Source organism: Cupressus sempervirens, chromosome 9 (genome assembly GCF_028749045.1).
Source record: "Cupressus sempervirens isolate cs-2001-9-10 chromosome 9, ASM2874904v1, whole genome shotgun sequence".
NCBI lineage: Eukaryota > Viridiplantae > Streptophyta > Pinopsida > Cupressales > Cupressaceae > Cupressus > Cupressus sempervirens.
This window is the reverse complement of record NC_143126.1, coordinates 479980751-480004023: the sequence shown is the minus strand read 5'-3', so window position 1 is coordinate 480004023 and position 23273 is coordinate 479980751. Positions and strand designations below refer to the sequence as shown.

General features: G+C 34.2%; 1 protein-coding gene across 3 annotated transcripts in view; it reads right to left on the bottom strand.

The window, feature by feature from the left end:
- Window positions 1-23273, bottom strand: part of LOC149539416 (uncharacterized) — a 137818-nt gene that overhangs the window by 102508 nt on the left and 12037 nt on the right. For all 3 annotated transcript variants that reach the window (XR_016356229.1, XM_089800657.1, XM_089800658.1), the window contains 2 exons: window positions 17067-17371; window positions 2653-2774 (listed from right to left, as the gene is read on the bottom strand). Coding sequence is in view for 2 of the 3 variants with exons in the window: in XM_089800657.1 (XP_089656783.1) it covers window positions 2653-2774; window positions 17067-17365 (421 nt within the window). In the remaining variant the exon portion in view is untranslated. The remainder of the gene's footprint in view (window positions 1-2652; window positions 2775-17066; window positions 17372-23273) is intronic.

Genomic DNA, 23273 nt, shown 5'->3' with positions numbered 1-23273 from the left:
TATTTCTCCATTTAAGGTTGTCTTGGAGAGCATTATGCATTTTATGTTTTGCAGGTATACCATTTGGCTACTAAAATTAATCCAGATTGTGGGTTGTTAACTGAATATTCTTGATGAAAGAGCTCAAATTAGTACGAGGAAGCATTTTCCACACCTTTGCCTCCATTCATTTCATTTGTTTTATTCAAGAATATGGGTGAGCATGGAAGCAACAAGAAAGTGAAATTTTGTAGTTCATTTTCAAATCTAAAACTATAGGTTTGTTGCAACTGCACTGTCAGTTAGCAAAACTTATGGGTTCGTCTGTTAAAATATCAATGTGCATCCTATTCAATGTGATATTCTCAAAATAAAAAGCAACCCAAACTACATGTGAAAATGTTATAAATCCATCATGGTCACACTCATTATTGTGGATCGATGTGATATAATCAATATGTATTAAGATGAGCACAAGTACAATGCACTCATCCAAAATTCATAACTGTATACTTGAACTTATTGATGTCTAAATATTTCCAAGGAAGATAATTGAAATTGTAATACTACAAAAGAAAAAAATTGTGTGCACTAGTATTAGCATTCTTGAAGACCAGACATTTTCCTTCCAACGATTTCCTATGATACCATCTTTGGCATGTCCTCCATGTCCATAATCACTTAATAAAAAATTCAAAACGGAGATGTAGTGACACCTTTCAACTCGAATGTTTAATCTAATTGAGTTCCTCATTATCCATTTCCTTCCTCCTTGTTTTCTGCTTTCGTGAATGATGATTATCTGAATTGATTCTTCCATTACCACTGGCCTTTTCAGACACTAGGATGTTTTGTCAAAACAATTTTTTCCATGCACTGAATGGGCTTACACAATGTGTGAATTTAAATCGATAATTGGATTAATCAAGTAAGTCAAGACTCTAGTTAAATATTTTATCATTAATTGAAATTAACCCTTGAAGCCAGCACAATGTTGGTCTGTTATTTTCTTATATTTTAAGCAGAAATTACAAATCAAGCAAAAAAAATCTTTTCATGATTCATGACTCCAGGTGATTGTTACCAGACATTTGTTATATGGAGATGAACCATATAAATATTATAGTAGAATGAAAATCACATTTATATGCATTGCACATTAAGTACCATTTATTACATCTCTCAAAAATCATATTACATTTTTTCCATTGAAAATCACTCAATTGTCTGATCCGCAACACTCTTCTTGCTACACAGTATTAAAAAAATACATTGGATAGCTGTTAGATGTTACCTTAGTGCATTTATTTTTAAAGTTTAACCTTAGGTTGCAGCAATGCTAAGTTGCTACTTAGTAGCTTTTGCTTGGTCTTATTCCTATTTTCTTTAAAAACAAGACTTCAGCAACTAGAACTGGTGACAAACCAAGGTGTCCCTGCTGGAAACATGATACACCATGTACAATTTGAGGAAAGATTATTCAAAAGCATTGCATTAAGCCTATGAACAGTTGCATAAGTTGACTCAAATATCACCATGTACTGATCTGTTACAAGATGTTATGCAATTTGAAAAAGCTACTCAAGAGGTTCAGCAGGATGCAAAAGCAATCCTTGCTGCATGTGACCAAAGAAAAACAGACAAAAAGTGTGCATGGCGACTTCAATCCTTGCTGCATGTGACCAAAGAAAAACAAACAAAAAGTGTGCATGGCGACTTCAATCCTATATTTCAGTTCTACAAGTACAAGGTCACTGTAAAATATTGTAGGAACTTCTTCCATTAGGCCACAAATATGAGGATCAAGGAGTGTGGGCAAACATATTTCTAATGCTTTGTTCCCTGAAACACTCTGCGTCCACAACCTTCATTGCAAGGTACTACATGGAATAGAAGACTACAACATGAAGCAAAGTTGGCATGTACAATATTTTTGGGACTACAATAATATTCCATTCAATGTTGCTTCTACTCCGAAAAGAGAATAGTTTGTGACTGCATTCAAAATGGCAGGTAAAGGGTTCACGGCCCCAGGTCATCACGAGTTGTGTGTGCCATAATTGTGAGATGAGTTTCAAAATACATGACAACTAGTGAAAGAGGAGAGGAAATTTTGGGAAAAGAAAGTTTGCACCATGAGATAGTATCAAAAGAAAATCTTTCACTTTTCTAAGATTCTGTCCTTATTTTGGTTTCTCAGGTCAACTAGTGTTGTCTGAGAAAGGTTGCACCATGAGATAGTAGCAAAAGGAAATCTTTCACTTTCCTAAGATTCTGTCTTTATTTTGGTTTCTCAGGTCAACTAGTGTTTTCTGCTTCAACTTTATTTCGCATACACTTAACATCATACATAAGACATTGAGGTAATATTTTCTGTTTTTCAAATAATGAACCCAACTTGGTCAATCAAAGCACATTGAAAAGATTTGTGTTGATGGATTATGTAGTAGAGTATCCCAAGTTATTATTAATCACATTAAATTATGACTGTTTAGCAAAGTCCAAGTAAGATTATATAACAAATAGAGGCTCAATATTGCAACTTTTGGTCCAATGTATCATGCAACTTCAATTCTAACTAGCAATGTCAGCTAATCTGCAAATAATTTCAGTTTTGGAGGCAAATCAAAAGTTCTATGAGGAAGATGTAGACAGTGCAGAAAAGATACTCACCTGGTGGTCCAGTCACAAGAATTCGAGGACTCACACTCGCCAAATTTGATACATACTTAATGTATTCTGGCCTCTTCAGAAATGTATATACAGAATCCAGAAGTGCAGTCTTAGTACTATCCCTGTATCCCACAGCTAATGTTTAGATATAAACTTTTTTTATTATAAACAATTTGTATGAAAAACGATTAAGGGAATCAAGAACATGATTCCTACTCAAATTATCAAGTTTTTAACATCACTATATCTAAATTTGTTTCTGTAAAGTAAGAAATTGACCAAAATGGATAAGTTACGTCAAAGCTATAATAAACAGATTTATCTGCCCACCAAAAGGGACCATATAACATAGTAGAATAGAATGAAATGCTCAAGTAATAGTATAATTAAATTCAAGTTTGAAGATCATCGTTTTAGACAATGTTTTTGTCAATCATAGACATTGGTAGTGTACACAAAATGCTCAAGTAATAGTATAATTCAATTCAAGTTTGACAGTCATCATTTTAGACCATGTTTTTGACAATCATAGACATTGATCAAAAAGCTACTCATAATTTCTCTTCAACACATCAAACAAATTTACATGTCCCCTTGGCACTTGGTATTTTGACCATCATCTAAATCCTACATGAACTAATCATGATATTTGTCATCTCCCCCTTTTAAATGCAATTTGATGAAATAATAATAAATAATCATTAAATAAATTATACGAAATCAATAAATGAAAATAAAATTATTCCATGATCCATGATTAATTAAAATGGTTTAATCTATTTATCCCCAGCTAACATCGTTTAAATTAAAATTATTAAATATATTTTTATTGTTCATTAATAAAATGACTGACTAATATAACACAGCAACCGATTAATTATAGCAAACATTGATTGATTATTTTCATACGAAAGGGTGTGATTAGGAATACTTTGATTTGAAGAGGTATCTGCTAAAAGACACATGTTTCTAAAGAGATGTTTTTCATTAGGATATATCCTTCCGATAATCATGAAGACATAAGTCGCTTATAAAGTGTGTGTGAAGGGGGAATGGGCTGGTATGGAGGAAGAGGTCAATATTCAACCAATATTACTGGTGAAGGATCACAAATTACTATTTATTCATGAAAGAAAAGACGGGACAATATATGTACTCCACAAGAAAGAATTCACTATATTAAGTTATAGTCTACAGCTGTGTTATAGCTTATAAATGTATACCATACTGATTTCCAGATTAAGAATAAGGAATTCATAGCAAACATTGATTCATTATTATCATATGAAGAGGTGCCATTAGGGATACTTTGATTAAAGAGGAGTGTGGTAAAATACGTGCTTTTAAAGAGATGTCTTTCATAAGGATATGTCCTTCTGATAATCATGAGGATATGTATAAGTTAGTTATAAAGTGTGTGTGAAGGGGAAATATGCTGGTATGAAGGAAGAGGTCAATATACAATCAATATGATCCGAAGGATCAGAAATTACTATTTATTCATGAAAGAAAAGATAAGCGAGTATAAGTACTTAACAAGAGTCCATTATATTAAGTTATAGTCTATGGCTGTTTTATAAATTATTATTATTTGTAAAAGCTAATTATTATTATGTGTTAAGCTTGGGTAGACTCAAACCCAAGACATCCCACATGAAAGGCTCACAAGTTATCATTATGTTGTAGCCTCTTTGCCTATATATTAGATCATTCTTATTATATATGTATAATTATGATTATTACTATTAACAAATCTATATATAATAGATATAGATATAAATATTGTGTTACAACAGGACTACTTATATCTTATTATATAGGTACAACTCTGATTGTTATTATTAACAAATCTACATATAATACATATAGATATAAATATTGTGTCATATCAAATCTACATATAATACATATAGATATAAATATTGTGTCATATCACTGATATGACACAATATTTATATCTATATGTATTATATGTAGATTTATTAATAATAACAATCAGAGTTGTACAAATAATAAGAATGATCTAATATATAGGCAAAGAGCCTACAACACAACAATAACTTGTGAGCCTCTCATGTGGGATGTCTTGGGTTGGAGTCTACCCAAGCTTAGCACATAATAATAATTAATTTCAACAAATAATAATATTTAATCTAGGCTTCGGCCCATTGTCTATCAAAAAATAAAGAATGATCTAGTATATGCATATATATTATACAGATAGAAGGTATAAGTCTATATTATATATCTGAGATTATAAGGAAAATGGTAGAGAGGAGATCATACAAATGGAATGGGGTTATATTTAGTGGGGACGATAATCATCACAGAGGAAAGTAAGACTATATATATAATAGTAAATAAGAATTACTTATATTACATATTGCAGATATACCTATAATAGCAATCAGAATATTATATACATATGTTTTGTACTCACGTATGTATATTTACATACACATAGTAAGATCATTAATGTATAAACAATATATATTAATATTAAATTATTTATACATGTGTGTGTGTGTGTAAGATAATAATGAAATATATAGTGGTGATACCTAAGATATTAATCATACATGTCCATGTTCAAATTCATTATTATTTAGTACCTGAAGAGGAAGGGAGTGAAGTGTTCCCAAGGAGAGGCCTGTCTAAATTCAGCCAAAAGGTTGATTCCCAAGATAGGGTAGTGATGTGCATCCCTTTGAACCTTAAGGGCATATTCCCAAGACAGGATAAGGGCTTGGATCTGTAACCCCTGAGGAAACCTATTGTGATTGGTATCTAAGCAACTTGGCTATGTCCTAATCCTCTTCTTCTCGGACTCAAATGGTAATAAGGGTAGTATGGAGTCTGGACATTAAGGATCAAAAATACTAAAATTGCTTAATATGTTCGATGTATGTATAACTTTCCTTACATTAAATGAAGGAATAGCATAGATTTGATTCAATGCAACTTAGTCCATTCAGTTTAGGCCACAAGAATATTAAATAGGGCTTAATTCTGGTTATAACAAGCCTAAGCATAGTAGGGGACATTAAAATATTTACTAAAATGAGAGACTGTACTAGATCATCAAAAAAGAGCAAAAGCAAGAAGAAACTCAACATATCAATGTTCACAAGTGACCAAAGTAGATAAAAAGGGACACGACATACACAAATCCACTCAAATGAGCATAGAAGAGCCCAACAAAGGGAGAAACAAATTCCAGAACATTGTACACACTACGATCTAACATGAGTGTGAATTTTATCAACTAAGGATGAACACCAAAAGCTACACCTGCACTGTTCCACATGTTATGATACATATATGCATGAATTAAAGATGAGAGAAATATTGTATGAGAAGAGTGATCTAGAAAATTCTGCATTATCAGATATATGTCCAGCTTTTGAGGTCTCCCTACTGGAAACACATCAACAAATAGCCAAGCTTCTGAACCGTGGAACTTTTCAGGCGACTCCAGGTATGATAAGTACCAGAATTGGATTCTGAAATGAATCTCCTGTGGGTACATATCTGGGATTTGTGTTTTTGAATGCTGAAATATTTGTTATACTAATTTGATTTTTTAGATATTTCTAAGATCTGCACTGCTGAATAGAATTCTCTGAACTTATTTATCATGAGATTTTAGCTTGATCCTTTTGATATTGAAACCTGAATTCGATGTAGAATATGTTCCAAAATTTGAAATTTGTAATGGCTTTGCTTATATGCTTATAACATTCTAAACTTAATTCTATATTTTAGCTGCATACCCATACAAAACTTAATTCCATGTTTTGGCTGCATATCCATACATACATATGTGTGTGTGTGTGTGTGTGTGTACTGAAAACATACTCAACCCCCAAAAAAAATTCTACCATACCAGCATTTTGCACCCACATACCCATACCAATTCCCGTTCTTGATTCAGCAACTTAGACAAATAGTACTGGAGCCAAGGAATTGTCGAGCAATATTCAGAATTTCAGAATGGTGGGGAACTGGCTAATCAAAGAGAAATAAAAAGACAAACATACAGAACATAAAAAGAATTAGAAAAAATTATTAAAGAAATGGGGTTTTATAAGGATTAGAGCAAATTGTGCACAAGATCTGGTCTTTGCACGAGTGTTGCAGCTGATGGTGAGTAGAGGCATTCGGATGATGGAATGCAAGGAAAGCTCATTGCATAGAGGCTTGCAGATGTGGTAGATGCTAGAAGCACTCAAAAGGGGTAATCAAAGCCAACTAAGAAGAAATCCACACAAATTAAATCCCCGCAGCAAGTCTCAAACCTATCTAGGGCATCAAGGGAGGTTCAGCCCTTCCTCCAGCAAATCCAATTACCGCTGATTCTTAATCTCCGATTCCTTTCTTCATCAAGGGTTGCAAAAAACAGTAAAATCATACAATGTTTGCACTATTTTTTGCAAATCATAAGTTGTCAAGGAAACCCCTAAGCCACCATCAGATCCGTCTTTGTCCAATTTGATTCTCCATATGCAATTCGAACAAGTCTGCATGCCTACACGATGGGGAATTCAGAAGTTTCATATTTCAGACTCAAACATTGACGATGTATTTGTTGAAATCGAGAGCAGTTCACTTCAGGGTCAAAGCTTCAGAAGAAAGCCACTGGTCGACCAGTTTGTTGAAGAAAACTTGGGGCAACCTTCCCATCTGGACATTGAAATCTAGATTTTGTTTTCTTCCTGCTCTGTTCCACTTCTATGGAGGATTGATATTTTGTAAGCAGAATGGCCCTTTAGTTTAATGGCTGGTCGGACCTCTTCTTAACGTCTTGGTCTCCCTTCTTTGAGACTGCTGCTACTAAGATTACTTCAGAGCCTATTTGGATCAAACTGCATAGTCTCCCATTGATTATGTGTGTCCCAGAGCTCATTAAGAATGTGATTAAGCAGACTGAATCCTTTGTGAAGTCAAACTGTGCTTCAGTCTTAGTTACCGATTTAGGATACGAATCCGATTCGGGCATGTGAATCGGATTCGTGGATTCGTGATTTTTAAATTTTTTCCATTAGGATTCATGAGTGTATATATATATAAATATATATTCCAAGTTTGGCCTGTCGGTCCTTGGCGATTCATGACAGATTCGTGCAGGATCCTGACATGAATCCGAATCCGGATTGGATCCGAATCCGAGTCTGGCCTCCTAGGCACAAATTTGGTAACTAAGGTTTCAGTTGCTCCCCACTGTGAATACAGCAAGGTTTGTGCCATCATCAACATATCGAAGCAAGCGTACCATTCCAGTTTGATTCATTCTTCTCAAGACACTTGGGACCAATACCTTTATTAAGGTCTCCCCTTAAAGTTCTTTCAATGAAACAGGATTAACCACAAGGTTACAGGTTGCTCTTCTTACAGCTCAGTCACTACAAGGAGATTCAATGAAAAAAATGGGTCAAGAAGCCTAGTAATACAGATGCTGATTTTATATGGTGTAATAAAGGGAAACTTATGGCTGCTCAAGAGGACTGTAGCTGATCCTAAAGGCCTGTTGTCGTTTCTGCTCCTTTGGAAGAGCCCTATTCTATGCCCATTGGTGTTTCTTCTGAGCCACCTCCCTCTCAAGACTTAGCAGACCCTCCTGGCTAGTTGCAGCTTACTAAGGTGGCTGGAAATGGTTTTGATTCCACGGGATGTTTCCCCTTCATGGACGATCTAGAGGAGGATTGCTTGGACTATTTGGATTTAGATGTACATTTCCCAAACTGCAAATGGCATCTCCAAACCAAACTTACCAACCAAAAGGAAGAAAGAATGCAAATTTGAAGCAGAAAAGCTCTATACCAAAGGGAGAGATGCAGTTGATGAAGGAACTAATGAATGCCCTCCTCACTAGGCATGAAAAAGAAAATAGCCAAAAAGGCTAAACAGGATGTTCCTAATTGGTAATTGATTCTACAGTCTTCGTGATGAGAGCAGCTTTGTCTTCCTGTCAATTTCTTTGCCTTGAGCTCTCTTTTGGTTTTTAAGCTCTTTAAGATTCTTCAGCCAATTTCATTAATCTTTTCCTCCCTACTCATGGGTTTGAAGCAATCTCTGTTGTCTTATTTGTTCTTATAATCTGAATGTTCACCCTATAGTTTAATGATCAACAAATGGGTTAGAAAAGGTTCACAAGAAAGTACAAAGGTCTTGTTGAAGTCGCAAATAAACTAATCAGTACATTAGTTAATAAAATTATTTATTAAAGTTAGTTATATAACTAATTAAGCTAATCCCATATCTAAATTATCCAAAGATCCCAAACATTGCCTAAATACATGAAAAAAATGGCTTGCGATAAGGACTAACTTTTCAACTGCCATCCCTTACCAATTTTCAAAGCTATTTCCAAATCTCTGTGATTTCCATTGGTTTGAATTTTTGAAACTTGTTCTGCTTGAGCCGATTCTTTCATCATCCCTTTTTTCTAATGATTATCATTTCAGTCATCAATCTAGGCAATAGAAAATAAGCATAGAGTTTCACATACACTTTTTTGAGTTCAGATTCTCAATGTTCATTAACACTTGTATGTTTGTTTCAAAGGACTATAAATTATTTTAACTTACATTCTAACATCTTTTTTCTTAGTATTTTGTACACATTTCTCTAAGGTACCTTTAAGGTAAGGTAATGTGACCTCCTTAAATTCCATATTTCTATCAGTTCTAGAAAGGCCCTCTCTTCTTACAATTGTTAGTAATATTACAAACATTACAACTAAGAAGGGAGAGACACATCACAACAAAGACCAAACAAAAAAAAGCAAAAGGAGGCCTCCAGTTAGGGAGTCTCAAGTCAACACTAGAGGTGTTGAATGAAAGCATATATTATCGTGTGAAGAAACCAATGCAAGACCTTACAAAGACCATCAATGCTTTTGGTCGGTTAAAAGATTTCACTTCAATATGCCAATACAATTGAGCATGAGCTCATAACGCAGGAGTTGCTGCGAGACCTTGTGATAGGGAGGTTCAAAGTTCAAATCACGGGAAGGTTCAAAGTTCAAATCACGGGAATTGCACTCAATCTAGATGGTGTATGTTGAGAACGTAAGTCAAAAGGAATCGTTGTTCATCCTGAGTATATGGCTTGAATCTCACCCAAATTGCACTCGGAGTTAACTACAATAAGTTGGGGACAGAAGTTGGAAGGAGTCGTCGATCACTAGATTTGAAAGGAATCATTGACCAGGAAGTGTCGTGTGCCAAATAGTTGCTGATGCAGATGAAGATAGTAATGTTCATGTCAATCCAGTTGTCAAAACCTCATTGGGCTAGGAGTGCTCGTGAACCTTGTGCCAAACCCATGTTGGGTGTGTATCTCTTGCACCCCTCAAGCACAATTTCCCTGTTGGGCTTTCGTGCTTGTGGGTTTGGGGTGTTGGTTTTAGGGGATGAGGTTGTGAAAATTCCTATTGCAGTCACTGATTATTAATCTCCTATCTTAAACGATTATTTCACTGCCAAAAATTAATTCACAGCTACTATCGAAAAATAGCACAACTGCAACTTCACCAATTAAATACTGAAAGAAATAAGCAACACAATGAACACAAAATTTTCAGAAAAGTTGTCCCCAGAAAAACACCCAAGGGAAAACCAATTCTACAAATTTGGAATTATATTAAACTTCAGCAAATCAAGAGATACAAAATTCCTTGCCTCTTACTGACAGAACTCCGATAGCCTTTCAATTTCTCTTGTTGATATTCTCCCACTATTATTCCCAATGCTGTCACTGCGCCCTTGCTCACACTGCAAGACCATTTTCTATTACTGCAAATTCATTTGCTAACACTGCAAATGCTTCTCAAACTTATGTTCTCCAAAGGCCCCCTAACCTCCTTTTTGGGAAACCAATGGCCGAGATTGATTCTCACTCGACAGTTGAGATTAAAACAATCCAACAACCAATAACAAAATTGGTTTCTAGTTGCTACTAAAAGTAGTCAATTACTTAACAAATAATTGTCCCTACTCTAACAAATTAGTTAGCAAAACAATTGTTTACTAAATAATTACATGTGGGCAAACAGTTGTCCATGCTAACTCAACTAACAAAGGTCCCTCAAATATGTGGCCTCGCCAGTTCATAGCTCCAGTCAAAAGCAAATTGTTACTCATCAAATAGAAAAATATGCCAATACAATTATGTGTACTTTACACACCATATTTTGTATTGTTTTCTCCCTTTTCATTTTATATCAAATTTTGCAATCTTTATTGACTGCATGTTATATACTTATATACAATATACTTTTTACTTTAAAATATTCTTTATATATTGTTATTATGCTTGACATATTAATACATTATATAACCTATTTATTATTCTTAATATGCTTGATGCATTTTGTACTTTATATATAAATACATACGAACATATATGCATACACATATATGTAAACTGCAACCGGAGATGTGAAGAAATTTTATTAATGATATAAAGTTTACATGTGATTTACATTACAGATCCAACTGTGGTCGATATAGAAAGTATTCCCAATGCTAAGCCAAACGCACCAATTCCCAAACAGACAGACAAAGGTGACACTACTACCATAAAGTACCCTTCGTCCCATGGCTATGAATATACCAAAGCCATCCAATTGGCAGGGTGAAACAAAATAAATCATAACTCTGCAAACAAGAGCAAGGCCTCGAGGGCCATAGTCGGAGTTCAAACAAGCAAATCCAACCCATGAAGACAAACCATATTAACTAGTAGGAGCTAAGGAGGCTACCCAAAACACCAAAAAAGATCACTTTAAGCAATATTCAACTTCCCAATAATATTCATTAGTGGAAAACACGTGTGAACTCTTTACTCCTTGGGACAAAGGTAGGTTTCTCGTGATGAATGGCTGCCATTGTGCACATTCTACTTATTAATAAGTAGAATTTTAATTATTGGTTTGCTTTATTATAAATTGGTTACATGTACATTTAGAGGTTAGGATTTAATGTTTAGTATAGTAGGGTTAGGTTGGAGAGTTTATTTTATCTAAATTTTGGAACTCTTTTGTAAGGCCACCTTTTGCAATAGTCATCTTACGTGTCATTCGGATCTCTTTAGTGTCTTCACTTAAGTTAGGGATATCCTCTTGGCGACGTTATTTTCTTGTATTGGCTAGGAAGAGAGGTTATCTTCATTGGTTCTTTCCTCCATGAACTCTTGAACAAGGTATTATTAATATAATATATTAGTGGCTTGCCACTTTCGCCCCAATCAAATTTAATGGCTTGCTGTACTTAAAAAAGATTCCATTCGAGATAGTTTTCATTATATTTATAGTTATATATTACTTATCCATAGATCTATTATATTATAACATCCCGACTTTATTTCATTATTTTTAATTTTAAATGTTAATTGTAGTATTGTTAAGCAATTTTTGACTCCTATGAATTATTTTGATTTATTGTTTATTCTTTGTTTTATTTATTGTTTGTTCTTTGTGTCCCTCACTCGATGTTCCATCTTCTCAACGTCTTTTATTTCGGGAGCAAAACTGATCTGCAATCTACCATTTGTTCTCTTCAACTTGATGATGGATTGTGGAGTGTGATCCAAAACATTGATGTGAATAACTTTTACATGGTTGAGTCCAAAAGAACTCATGATCACCAAAATGGACTATCGAACTATAAAGACATGATAATGTCAATCATTGACTAGACTTGGAAAAGCAAGCCTTATTAGCAATTCTGATTTGATACTCAAGTTTTAATATTCTAGTCGAATCAATTGGTTCACTCTAAATTTAGTCTATCATGACATATTTCAAAAGCAGCTTCCTTAATACTAGTTCCAAAATATCTACTAGCATCATCAATGTAGAAAACACCTCACAAGAATGCAATCTCATGAGCAGCTTTTTGAGTCTAGGACACAACATTCCTTTACACTTCTATAGTTGTTTCCTAGAGATGGCTTGAGGACCATTTTAGTGCCCTTTCTTCTTAACAAACTTGTGAGTTTCTCTATTGTACCATAGAGATAAAGTACAACAGCCAATTGCAAAAGCTAATAGAAAACAATATTTTGTTAGAATAACTCGATTATTACAAAAAGTTTCATCCCTTATATACAGATTTGAGAAGAAACCATCCAAATGGATATACATTATATGACTCACTAAAAGGTGAACTAAAAAATAGAAAGAAAATACTTGCCACTAAGATTACTTATTACATCTATATGAATGCTCACCAAGGCTTAACTAAAAACAAAACATAAAAAATTTAAAACTCTCTGAACCATGGATATGCCATTCTTCAAAGGCTTTTCTTTGATAACAGACCATACACCAAGTATAAATCCATCAAGATGCCCCAAACCTTCATTAAGGTGTATAGCTCTTGAGCCGAATTCCCAATTCCCAATTTACCACCTCCCTAAACTATCAAATTGCTTATCTCATCAACCATCACACAACAATAAATCAATGAGCTCCATCAAGTTGTCTCGTAACCCTCAAAAGAGTGTGATTCCCAAGATCACATGCACCCAGCTAACTAGGAAACCATCCATTTTCAGCTATCTAGATTGGCTTTCTACCTATCTTCAAAGAGTTAGACTTCAACTTAAATGCACAAAACGAAGCTTCTCCTTCGCCATTTTCAACATCTAGACAATCTTCAATGACAACTACGCTAGCCCCTTTGAGTTTTCCTTTGAGAACATCAGTTGCTCGAACTCTACAGTTGCAAGTTTGTTGTCTATTTTCAGAATAATAACATTCTATCCCTCTTTTGCCCTAATTAGATCCTCCTCTACTATTTGAGTACAAGGCTACCTCAAGTTGAGGATCGTATCTTGTATCTCCTGCAATAATTCTCTTTCCTTTATCTTGAACAGTTGAAATCATGTCATCCAAACTTTTAGAAGAAAGCTCACTTAGTGTGAAGATTACATTGCTGAAATTTGAAGGCAAACTGTTTAGTAGAATAGCTTTAGCATCTGCATCCTCCGCAAAAGTATTGACCACTGCTAGTTGTTGAAGTAAACACATTAGATTGTTTGCAGGGCTTGACATGGTGACTCCGTCAACCATTTTAAACTTGAACAGCTGAAGCTTTAAAGTTGGATTAACCATTGCTGCTCCAATTAGTGTATTCGAATTCTCCCAAATTTACTCAACTGATTTTGCAAGATCTACATGATGTAACTCAAAATTGGAGAGGACAATACCAATGATTGCTTTGGCTTTATCATCTGTGTTCATCCATTCTAGTGCTTTACTGACATCTGTAGGAAGTGTCTCATTGCCATTAACTGTTCCCCACAGATTCTTGTGCATCAATTGCATCTAGATTTTTTTTTCCAAGTGTGTAAATTGAAACAAGAATATTTATCCATTGGAGGCAAGAGCCTACAACACAATGGTAAATTGTAAGCCTTTCATCTTGGAGGTCATGGTTTCGAGTCTAATTGAGCTTAACACAATAATAATTAATTTCAACAAATAATAATAATAAATAAACAATAAAAATCAAGGCTTCAGCCCATTACCTATCAAAAATAAAGAATATTTATCCATTGAAATTTCCATTTCTGAAAATATAGAAACTCAAATAATCAAACTGGAATATTTTAAACCATAACACAATTCCAAAGCATAATCTTGAAATTTGTTTCCTTTTTAACATAGGCACAAACCTAGATGGTGGTTTGCAAAAAATTGGCTTGAAAATCTGAAAAATAAATAAAACCCATTGGTATATTCATGCACAGTGACCCCAAGTTCCTGTAACTTCTTCCCATGAGCTCAAAAAAACCTAAAAGAAACAACATAATTTTGCAGATCTGCCACAATTTTGTTAAAAAGGGCTTCAGATAAAAGAAATCACAACCCACTCCTATGACAAATCATTACAATTCTAAGGTGAAATAGTCAATGCAGTCTTTAGTCAAAAACGTACAGGATTTCAAAAAAATATTGATGCATTTTTCAACCAAAAAACTGCACAATTTTCCAAAAAAACTAGCCATCAGGAATTGCAGTTCATATCCCTCTTCTTTAGAGGTAACAGACCACACTTTTTCCATTTTTGAACAATGATTGCAGTCACAGTTTTTTCTTGCAAAAATATTGATCCAACTTAAACCTCCCATAGCTGTCATCAAAATAACCAAGGCAGACAATGTGACTTGCACACAATACAAAAATCATAGTGAATTTAAGAAAAAATCAAGCAAATTAACATTACTGTCAACAACTGATTGAACTCCCTACGTAATCCCCTTCATTGATACCATATTGCAAAAATTAATGGAATACAATATTTTTTAGAGTGGGCTGATTATTTAGAAAAAGTTTCATCTTCTTAATACAGAGATAGGAAAGGAAACCACATAAACAGATAAACATTACATGACTCATTAAAAAGCATAATAAAAAATCGAAAAAGCATACTTGCCATAAGCTGTCTTTTTTACAACCATAGTTTAAAATTTCGGCAAAATATCGCTGATGTCGCAATTTTTCGCGAAGCACAGACCTGGTCAAGTATATCAAACCATAAATCATCAACGAGATATGGAAAAAAATCGATCACCTGTTTTGGATTATATCGCGGTAAAAGTGAAAAACGCAAGCAGATATAGTTCAGAAGTCATTGCGCAGGCCATTTTAGGTTTCATATTATCAAAATATTTGCGACCTGGCCTCCTGACTCTCATTTGTCTACATTTGAAACTTGCTCCCTGTATTTGACAATAGTGTTTGGACTTTGAGTTGGCATCCGACAACATGAAAAGGGTCCTTTGAGTTGGTATTTGACAATGGGAAATGAATCACAGACGGCATCACAATATAAATTTGTCTGCATTGATTTGGACTGGGGAATTTTTTGGTAGCTTGCAGATTTGGAGGTTTTCACTTTCCAAGTATGTTCAATAGTATTTTGGAAAAAAAAATTAATCTTCAATACATTTTATTTTTTATAACTTCAATATATTTTATTAATAATTTTTGTTTAAAACTAAATTTATTTTGTAACAGTAAAATCAAAATATATTTTATTTTGGTAAATAATTAAAAATTAAAAATACATAAATAGACTGTATTTTAATTTTAAAAATTTCTTCTATACCTATTTTATTATTTATATATATAATTTAACAATTACTATATACTATACTATACTATAATTCAAATTTACCGTATTTTAAATGTACCATAATACTAAATTATTAATAACTTTGATTAATATATGGTGGATATCTCAAATCATTATATGTTCTACAATTTTGGTGTGTATATGTGCATTTTTAAGCATATTTTAAGAAATTATATATTTTCAAATGCTCGATAAAAATGCTGATTTTTTTGCCGAGTTTTTGCCGATTCCGAGATTTTCAAAATAATTGGGCCAACCGAGATATTGCCGAAACCGAATTTTTTAACTATGATTACAACTGTAAGCCTTATCTTTAATAATTCAATATTATTCTAAGACAACCTTCTTAGATAATAAATTCCATAAACTATCTTAGATAATAAATTCCATAAACTATCTCAGTTCAGGGAGGGCCCTATATGCAGTACAAGTATTATTGAAAATATTATAATTGGCAATGGAAAAAAGATGCATCACCACAAACATCAATCAAGAAGTGAAAGCAAACAGATTCCTTAGTTGGCAACCCAGCTAGAAACAGAGTAGAATAACAGAATTGGCAACTTCCTGAGAAGGGACCAATACAACATCTGATGTTGACATTGGAGTGACCTCAGCAAGGCAAGCTTGGCTGATCAAATCCTAAGAGGATGCATCACTTGTCTTTCAGAAATAAATATCTTAAAATCATACACTCCATCACTCTCAAACCTTAAATTTCGAAAATAGTTTACATTGACTTTGAATGAGAAAAAAAAAGACTGCTCATTCCTGCAGCTTTAGACCTATTTTGCTGAGAAAATTTTCATTTTCTAGCAAAAAATACAACTTAATGGATGACTTTCATCATTTTCTTTTTTTATTGCAAGGAATACAATCATAAAACAAACAAGCAACTGTAGCTAAAATTTTGATACAGACAATATCAATCCTATCATAGACTCACAAGCCATCCTCAGAAAATAAAACCAATGTGCTCATTTCTGCAGCTTTTGACCTGCTTTAGTGATAAAAATTTATTTCTATAGCAAAGAATACAAACTTGAGGGGATGACTAGAATCATTTTCTGTGCAATGGAAAAAGAACAGTTGATTAAATTTAAAAAACAGACAATATGAATCCTATCATAAACTCACAGGCAATTCTCAGAAAAAGATACTTTGCATGAGGATTACAGCAACTGATTACTATAAATAAGTGAAAAATCTCGCCCAAAAAAATTAATCCATTGCAAGTTCCAAAATGATAGAAACCACCCCTCTACTTACGATAAAAAATATGGGAAATCATCTAGTGAAACAACAATATCCTTCCAATCTATCAATGCTCTCTGAAGTATCTCTTTATAGATCTGACTTTCTTTAGGCTTTCCTGGTGACTTTTTGCTCTTTTCAGATTTAAGACGATGTCTTAGTTCTCTTTGTTCTCTTTTTCTTCTGACTTGAATAGCATTAAAAGCAGCACCACAAGCATATGGAAATCCTATAGAAGTAACTGTTGCTGCTGTTCCTGCAGCGATGCCCACCGCAAGTGCTAAAAATAGAGCTTTGTCAAGCCTTCCATCCATCAGATTCTGCGGCCAGAGATATTAAGCAGTTATTAAATAAAATTGCTAAACACAAGTATACAGCTGCTATATTGTTAAAGTAAAAATGCCAGTAGGAAAAAGAGAATTGATCAAGCAACTCTTAAGTTCTGAACACACACACCGATCAAAGGCAAAAGATAAATAGACAAAAAAAATTGTCACATCTAAGGTCGCAAGCTGTTCAAAACCATTAGCTATTTGATTTCTTTATTAGCATCCATTATAGTTCAAAATGTAATGTCCCCTTTGTGAAATAGAATTTAATACTTATAATAATGAAAATTAAAATATAAATAAATAGATAAATAATTATATTATATAATACAATTACAGGTTATTTAAGTTAATGAAAGGTCAAATACATAATGCAGAGTTGTGGACTCCCTCAAAATAAGATATAAACGGGAAGACGGTTGATTTAAAAGAGAGAAGGAAGGAAGAAAAAGAGGAGCATAGGAATTAAAGAAGAACTAATGCAAGAAGAAAGGAATGTAAAGGAACTAAAGAAGTGACTCATTCAAATAGCAGAAATGATGAAGGGTTGTCTCTTCAAAATAATTGTAATTAGGGAGGACTGTGACTCTTTCAAAAAGGGTTGTAATAATTATGAAAGGTTGTGACTCTTTCAAAGCGTAGAATTATTGAAGGAATTAAAGAAGAATTAATGCAAGAAGAAAGGAATATAAAGGAACTAAGGAAGTGACTCATTCAAATAGCAGCAATGATGAAGGGTTGTCTCTTCGAAATAATTGTAATTATGAAGGACTGTGACTCTTTCAAAAAGGGTTGTAATAATTGTGAAAGGTTGTGACCATTGCAAAGAGGCAGACATGATCAAGAGGGATAACTGCCCCACACATTGGAATATATAAAGGGGAGAAGGTTTCATTTGAGGAGGATATCAAAGGGGAATCATTTTTAGGGAATAATAAATTGTTCTCAAAGGCAACAACGAAAAGTTTTGACTCAATCCTTATGAAATGTGATCACCCTTCCACCAATAAAGCATATACTTATGAAAGGTGGTGACCCTTCGACCAATAAAGTTTAAGGGAGGATTCAGTCCAAGCATTGAAAGGGAAAGACTGCAGTTAAGGGAGAAATGCTAAGGGCACTATGTTGCAATGACAATTAAGGGAGAACTGCTCTAAGAGCACTAAACTGCACTATGAGAGAAAGAATTGCTGAGGGTGCCCTGTTGCAATAACAATTAAGGGAGAACAGCTATGAAGGCACCCTATTTGGAAGTACCTTTCAACTCCTACAATGGTGGACTATTGGTGAATCGTACTTAACAACCATCAAAGAATGGAGGACCGTATGGAGGGAGAACCCATTGTCTTAAGGTATCATGCTATGCCTCCTTACTCAACATCTTAGAATTCACATACAATTTAAGTACACAACATAATGCTGAAGATATATTTTCTTTATTCTAACCTTGATTTATTCATAAGTAATGTTCACAAATGATTTAATCGTAACATTATATATGTGCCCATTCGTATGTTGGCATCATGTTCATGGGGCCATTAATAATGTTCGCACAAGATTTCATCTTAATATTATATATGTCTATTTGTATGTTGGCATTGTGTTCATGTGGTGAGTGTAGCAATCAAGTCACGGATTACATAATTAAGGAGACCATTTAAATTGGTATATCCTAACCCCAATTTGTTGTAATTGTGATCTAGGGAAAGTTTCTAGGGTAAATTAGGAAGGAGATATCACACCAAAGCTCAAATAATCTTAATTGTTACTCATAAAGCATAAAGAAATATAATACAAAATATATCCACTTGCTAAGCAACAGACAACGAATTCAGCCTATATAATATCCAAAGATAAAAACTATAACTTTTGCATGCACCAATAAACATTGAATTAAAAATAGTTCTACAAGTAGCCTTATCAAGCAACTTGAACCGTCTAGTTTTTGTGTGTACAATATTTTCTATTAATCCTATTTTCATGTGAACAATGGAAATTTCAAAAGACACTCAGGAATACTTGTGTTAGATCAGCTTATCAAAACCTCAAATTCCTGACAATGTAAGCATCCAATACAAAATAAAGACTATGTAGCTGCTATGTAATGTTGCCATGACATCAGTCCCCTATATTTTTCAAGATTCTAGGGTTTGAGTCAAGTCACATGAGATGTCATATCTGTGTTTGTCTAGGTTGCCATTAGGGTTTCCTCTCTCATCTTTCCCTCTGAGTTGCCTAGGTGGGAATAAGAGAACAATGTAATGGATTCAATCAAGCTAGGCATCTAGGATTTGGGAGGGTAAGTTTCTGCATATCCTAGATGAGAGAGAGACAGTCATATTCATAAAAACTCTAACTCTATGATCTAGTGTTCCATTGAAGACATAATTCAAGTCGAATGGAGGAGACCATACTCATTTTTAGAACAAAAGAAAACAGAGAACATCGAGGACGAGGCCAAAAGATGATATGCAGATCATATGAACATCACGGAAACAAGATCAATTCAATTCGCATGCAAGAGAACCAGATAAATGCAAAAATGCCAAAGAAACACGGTCAAAGGTGGCAAAGACCTGAGTGCAAATTGAATCGTTGAATTAAAACACGTCTAATCGTCCACATCACCAAGCTGGAAAGTCAATTGAATGAAAGAACGAAATGCTATTGGCCAATTGAAAGTCAAATGCTTACCTGTCAGATCGAGTCCTATTTAAATATTAAACGAAAGAAGAATGCATTAAACCGTTAGATCAAAGAAGATCGACGTCCATCGCTTTACTGCATTTTAAAGTTGCACGAAATTTATATAATGCGAGAAAGTGACGATTCAACACGTGTCCGGTGGGCCAGTATGTTCAGCAAAGTGCCATGAAGCAAAGAGGTTCAACGTTAGAGTTTCTAAGCAATAAAGTGATACCACATGTATGCCACAGTGTACCTAGCTCAAAAGTGGTCCCGTGCCGCAAATTAAACAACAAAGCACAGTCTTTTTCGCAAGCCGTTAGATCTTGTAACGGACGTTGCTTTCTCGCTTTTCAAAGATGCGCAAGGTTTAGACAATGCGGGGAAGCGACAATGAGACACATGGAATGGTGAACCCACGGAAGGAAATATAACGACGACAGTAAAGGTTTAAAATGCTTTAATCACAGCCGTCAATTTAAGATCGATGGTCAGAATTCAAAACTACAATGACTGTCGAAATATGAATTACACGGGTTTGGCGCGAAATAGCAGAATATGAAAGATTAAAAGGTTTCTACAAGATTTGTGAAATCGCAGGAAGCTGAAAGGTCATGGGGTGTTTTTAGGAATATTATGGATCGTTAGTAGAAGAGATACCAAGTGCTCATATCATAATAATTTTATATTTTATTCTTTTCTATTATATGATTGTTGCTCTGCCAAAATTAGAAGAGGATAACAACAAACTATAAATGTAACTTCATTTGAAAATGAATGGGTCGGCAAACTTATTAGTGAATGAGTCTGTAATTCCACTTAATTTCTGTTTACTGGTCATGTTTTCTTGCCCATTCTTAGATTAGTTCTGCATAAAGAGTTGAAGGACAACTGTATGTGAAACTATGATAATCAGAAGGATTCCATTTCATTTTGATGTTTGCAGTGAAAGTGATTCCATTTACTTTCCTCATATATGAATTTGCTTCCTCTCTTGTTCATTTCATATCATGTTAGATAGTTTCATTGGGAAATGAAAGATAAATGTATATGAGGAAATGAAAGATAAATGTATATGAATATATTAGTTATCGGTTGGATTCCATTTCATTCAAGGCTGATAGTGAGAGCAATTCCATTTGCCCTCGTGTGCTTATCTCTTCATTCCTCTTTTGCATTTAGATGGTAAATCTGAACTTAGAAGTAGGAGTAGATGTTAGAAGAACTTCAAGGTAGCTTGTGATATCCATTCCATTGGGTGTTATAAGTTGCCCAAATCTATTTCTGCCTGGGGTGTTTGTAGTTATGAACATCTTGGTATATCCTTTTTTGCTCTTAGGTTAAGAGCATACCCCATATCCCAATGATCTATTAAAAACACAATTCATTGCATATATTGCATATAAAGGAGTTGTACCTTACAATTCAGAGGGCAAGGATATAACACATACACTAACTCATTTGTTGGTAACATCCTTTTATTTCCTCACATTTTAGGCATCTAGAGTCAAGGTAAAGCCAAGTTAGCAAGAGGGACAAACTATTAACCAACAGTATACTAAAGACGAATGTAAAATGTTAATTTTCATGGATCGTTGCAAATGTACCAAGCACAGCGGGATGTATTGGTATATGTTTTCCAATTGCAGATTCGAATGCATATATATGAGTAGAAGAGACATGTCTATATTACATATATGCATTGAATCAGATATAATCCGACTGATGTTATTTCATCAACACTCCCTCTTAGAGAGGGAGGATTTAAACAACAAAACCATCTCACAAAATGGTGATCCGATTCTGAGCAATTTTATCAATCTCGCATTCTTGTGATATGAGCACTAGCATCAACACCAATATGCCTATCAAAAAGAATATCATATCCTAGAAAGATATGAGTTATCTAATTTCTGGCACACTCCGGGACATTGCTGAATGTAATCTATCAGATAACAACCTTGATCTCAGGGACAACAAACTAGACTCCACTATGACAAGTATCACGATCTTCAACACACTCCACGACATCAACTTCGTGTAGTTGATCGTGATATGTTAGTTATCATGATCTCTGGCACATTCTACGACAAGTTATTGTAGTCTATAATGATAATAGATCAAGAACTCACGAACAACAAATGCAGTATCACGATCTCTAGCACATTCCGAAACAGCAACTTAATGCAATCTATCATGATACGTTCGTTATCACGATCTCCAACACATTCTGGGAGAGCAACTTAATGTAGTCCATCATGATAACAGGTCAAGCCATTGTAAAGATTGTCACCTTACAATAGCAAACTCACAAAACAAACATCGATGAAAGATCGTCACCTCTCATGATGTTTTCCAACAAAATCATGTAGAAACTCACATGATATCCACCATGAACCATGTCAAAGTGTGGATCCACCATAGCTGCTCCTAGAGGGTGGAACAAGGGTTTTCACCTTAAACTTCTCTCTCACAAAGAAGAATGCATTACAAGGAATTTCACCTCGAACTTTACTTTTGTAGAGAACTCATTAACAAGGAGTTGCACCTCTAAAACTCCCTCTTAACAAAGATTCTGGGAAGTCAGAGCCTCTAGCTACTCCCTTCGAAGCTCTCTTCGTTCAGAATGCCTGTAAACTGTCGGAGTCTCTCTAAATCTGATATCAATCTTCCAACTTTTTTGGTGACAAGTTGTCACTTCCTCGTGATGTACATAGGGGTAGGCCCATCAAAGTCATGCAATCAAACACATGTATTTTTAGACTCCTTACTATAGAAGGATACTCATAATCTCAATTATCAAAGATATTCACTTCAAGAGCCTCACTTTATTCAACCTAATTATCAAATGACTAATGAATTCTAGATCACAACTTCTTTCAAGCTACTATCATAAGATTGAGTCTGCACAATATTTGGTAGCTGTGTAAAGTATGAACCTTCTTTTCTTGAAAGAATTTTGTAATGTCCCCTTTTTGGGACATTAGAAAAGTTAAAGACATATTTGTATAATATTAAAATTGACATGGAGAGTGTGGACTCAAATTATAAAAGGTCAATTGAATATTATAAAGTGCACTAAAAAGGGAAAAAGAGAGATAAGACGAAAGGCCAAGAAGGGAGTCGAAGAGTCACAGCGGTGAAGATAAAAAGAGATGAGTCTCATTCATTTGGATATGCTTGATTTATGATATGGATTTCAGTCTCT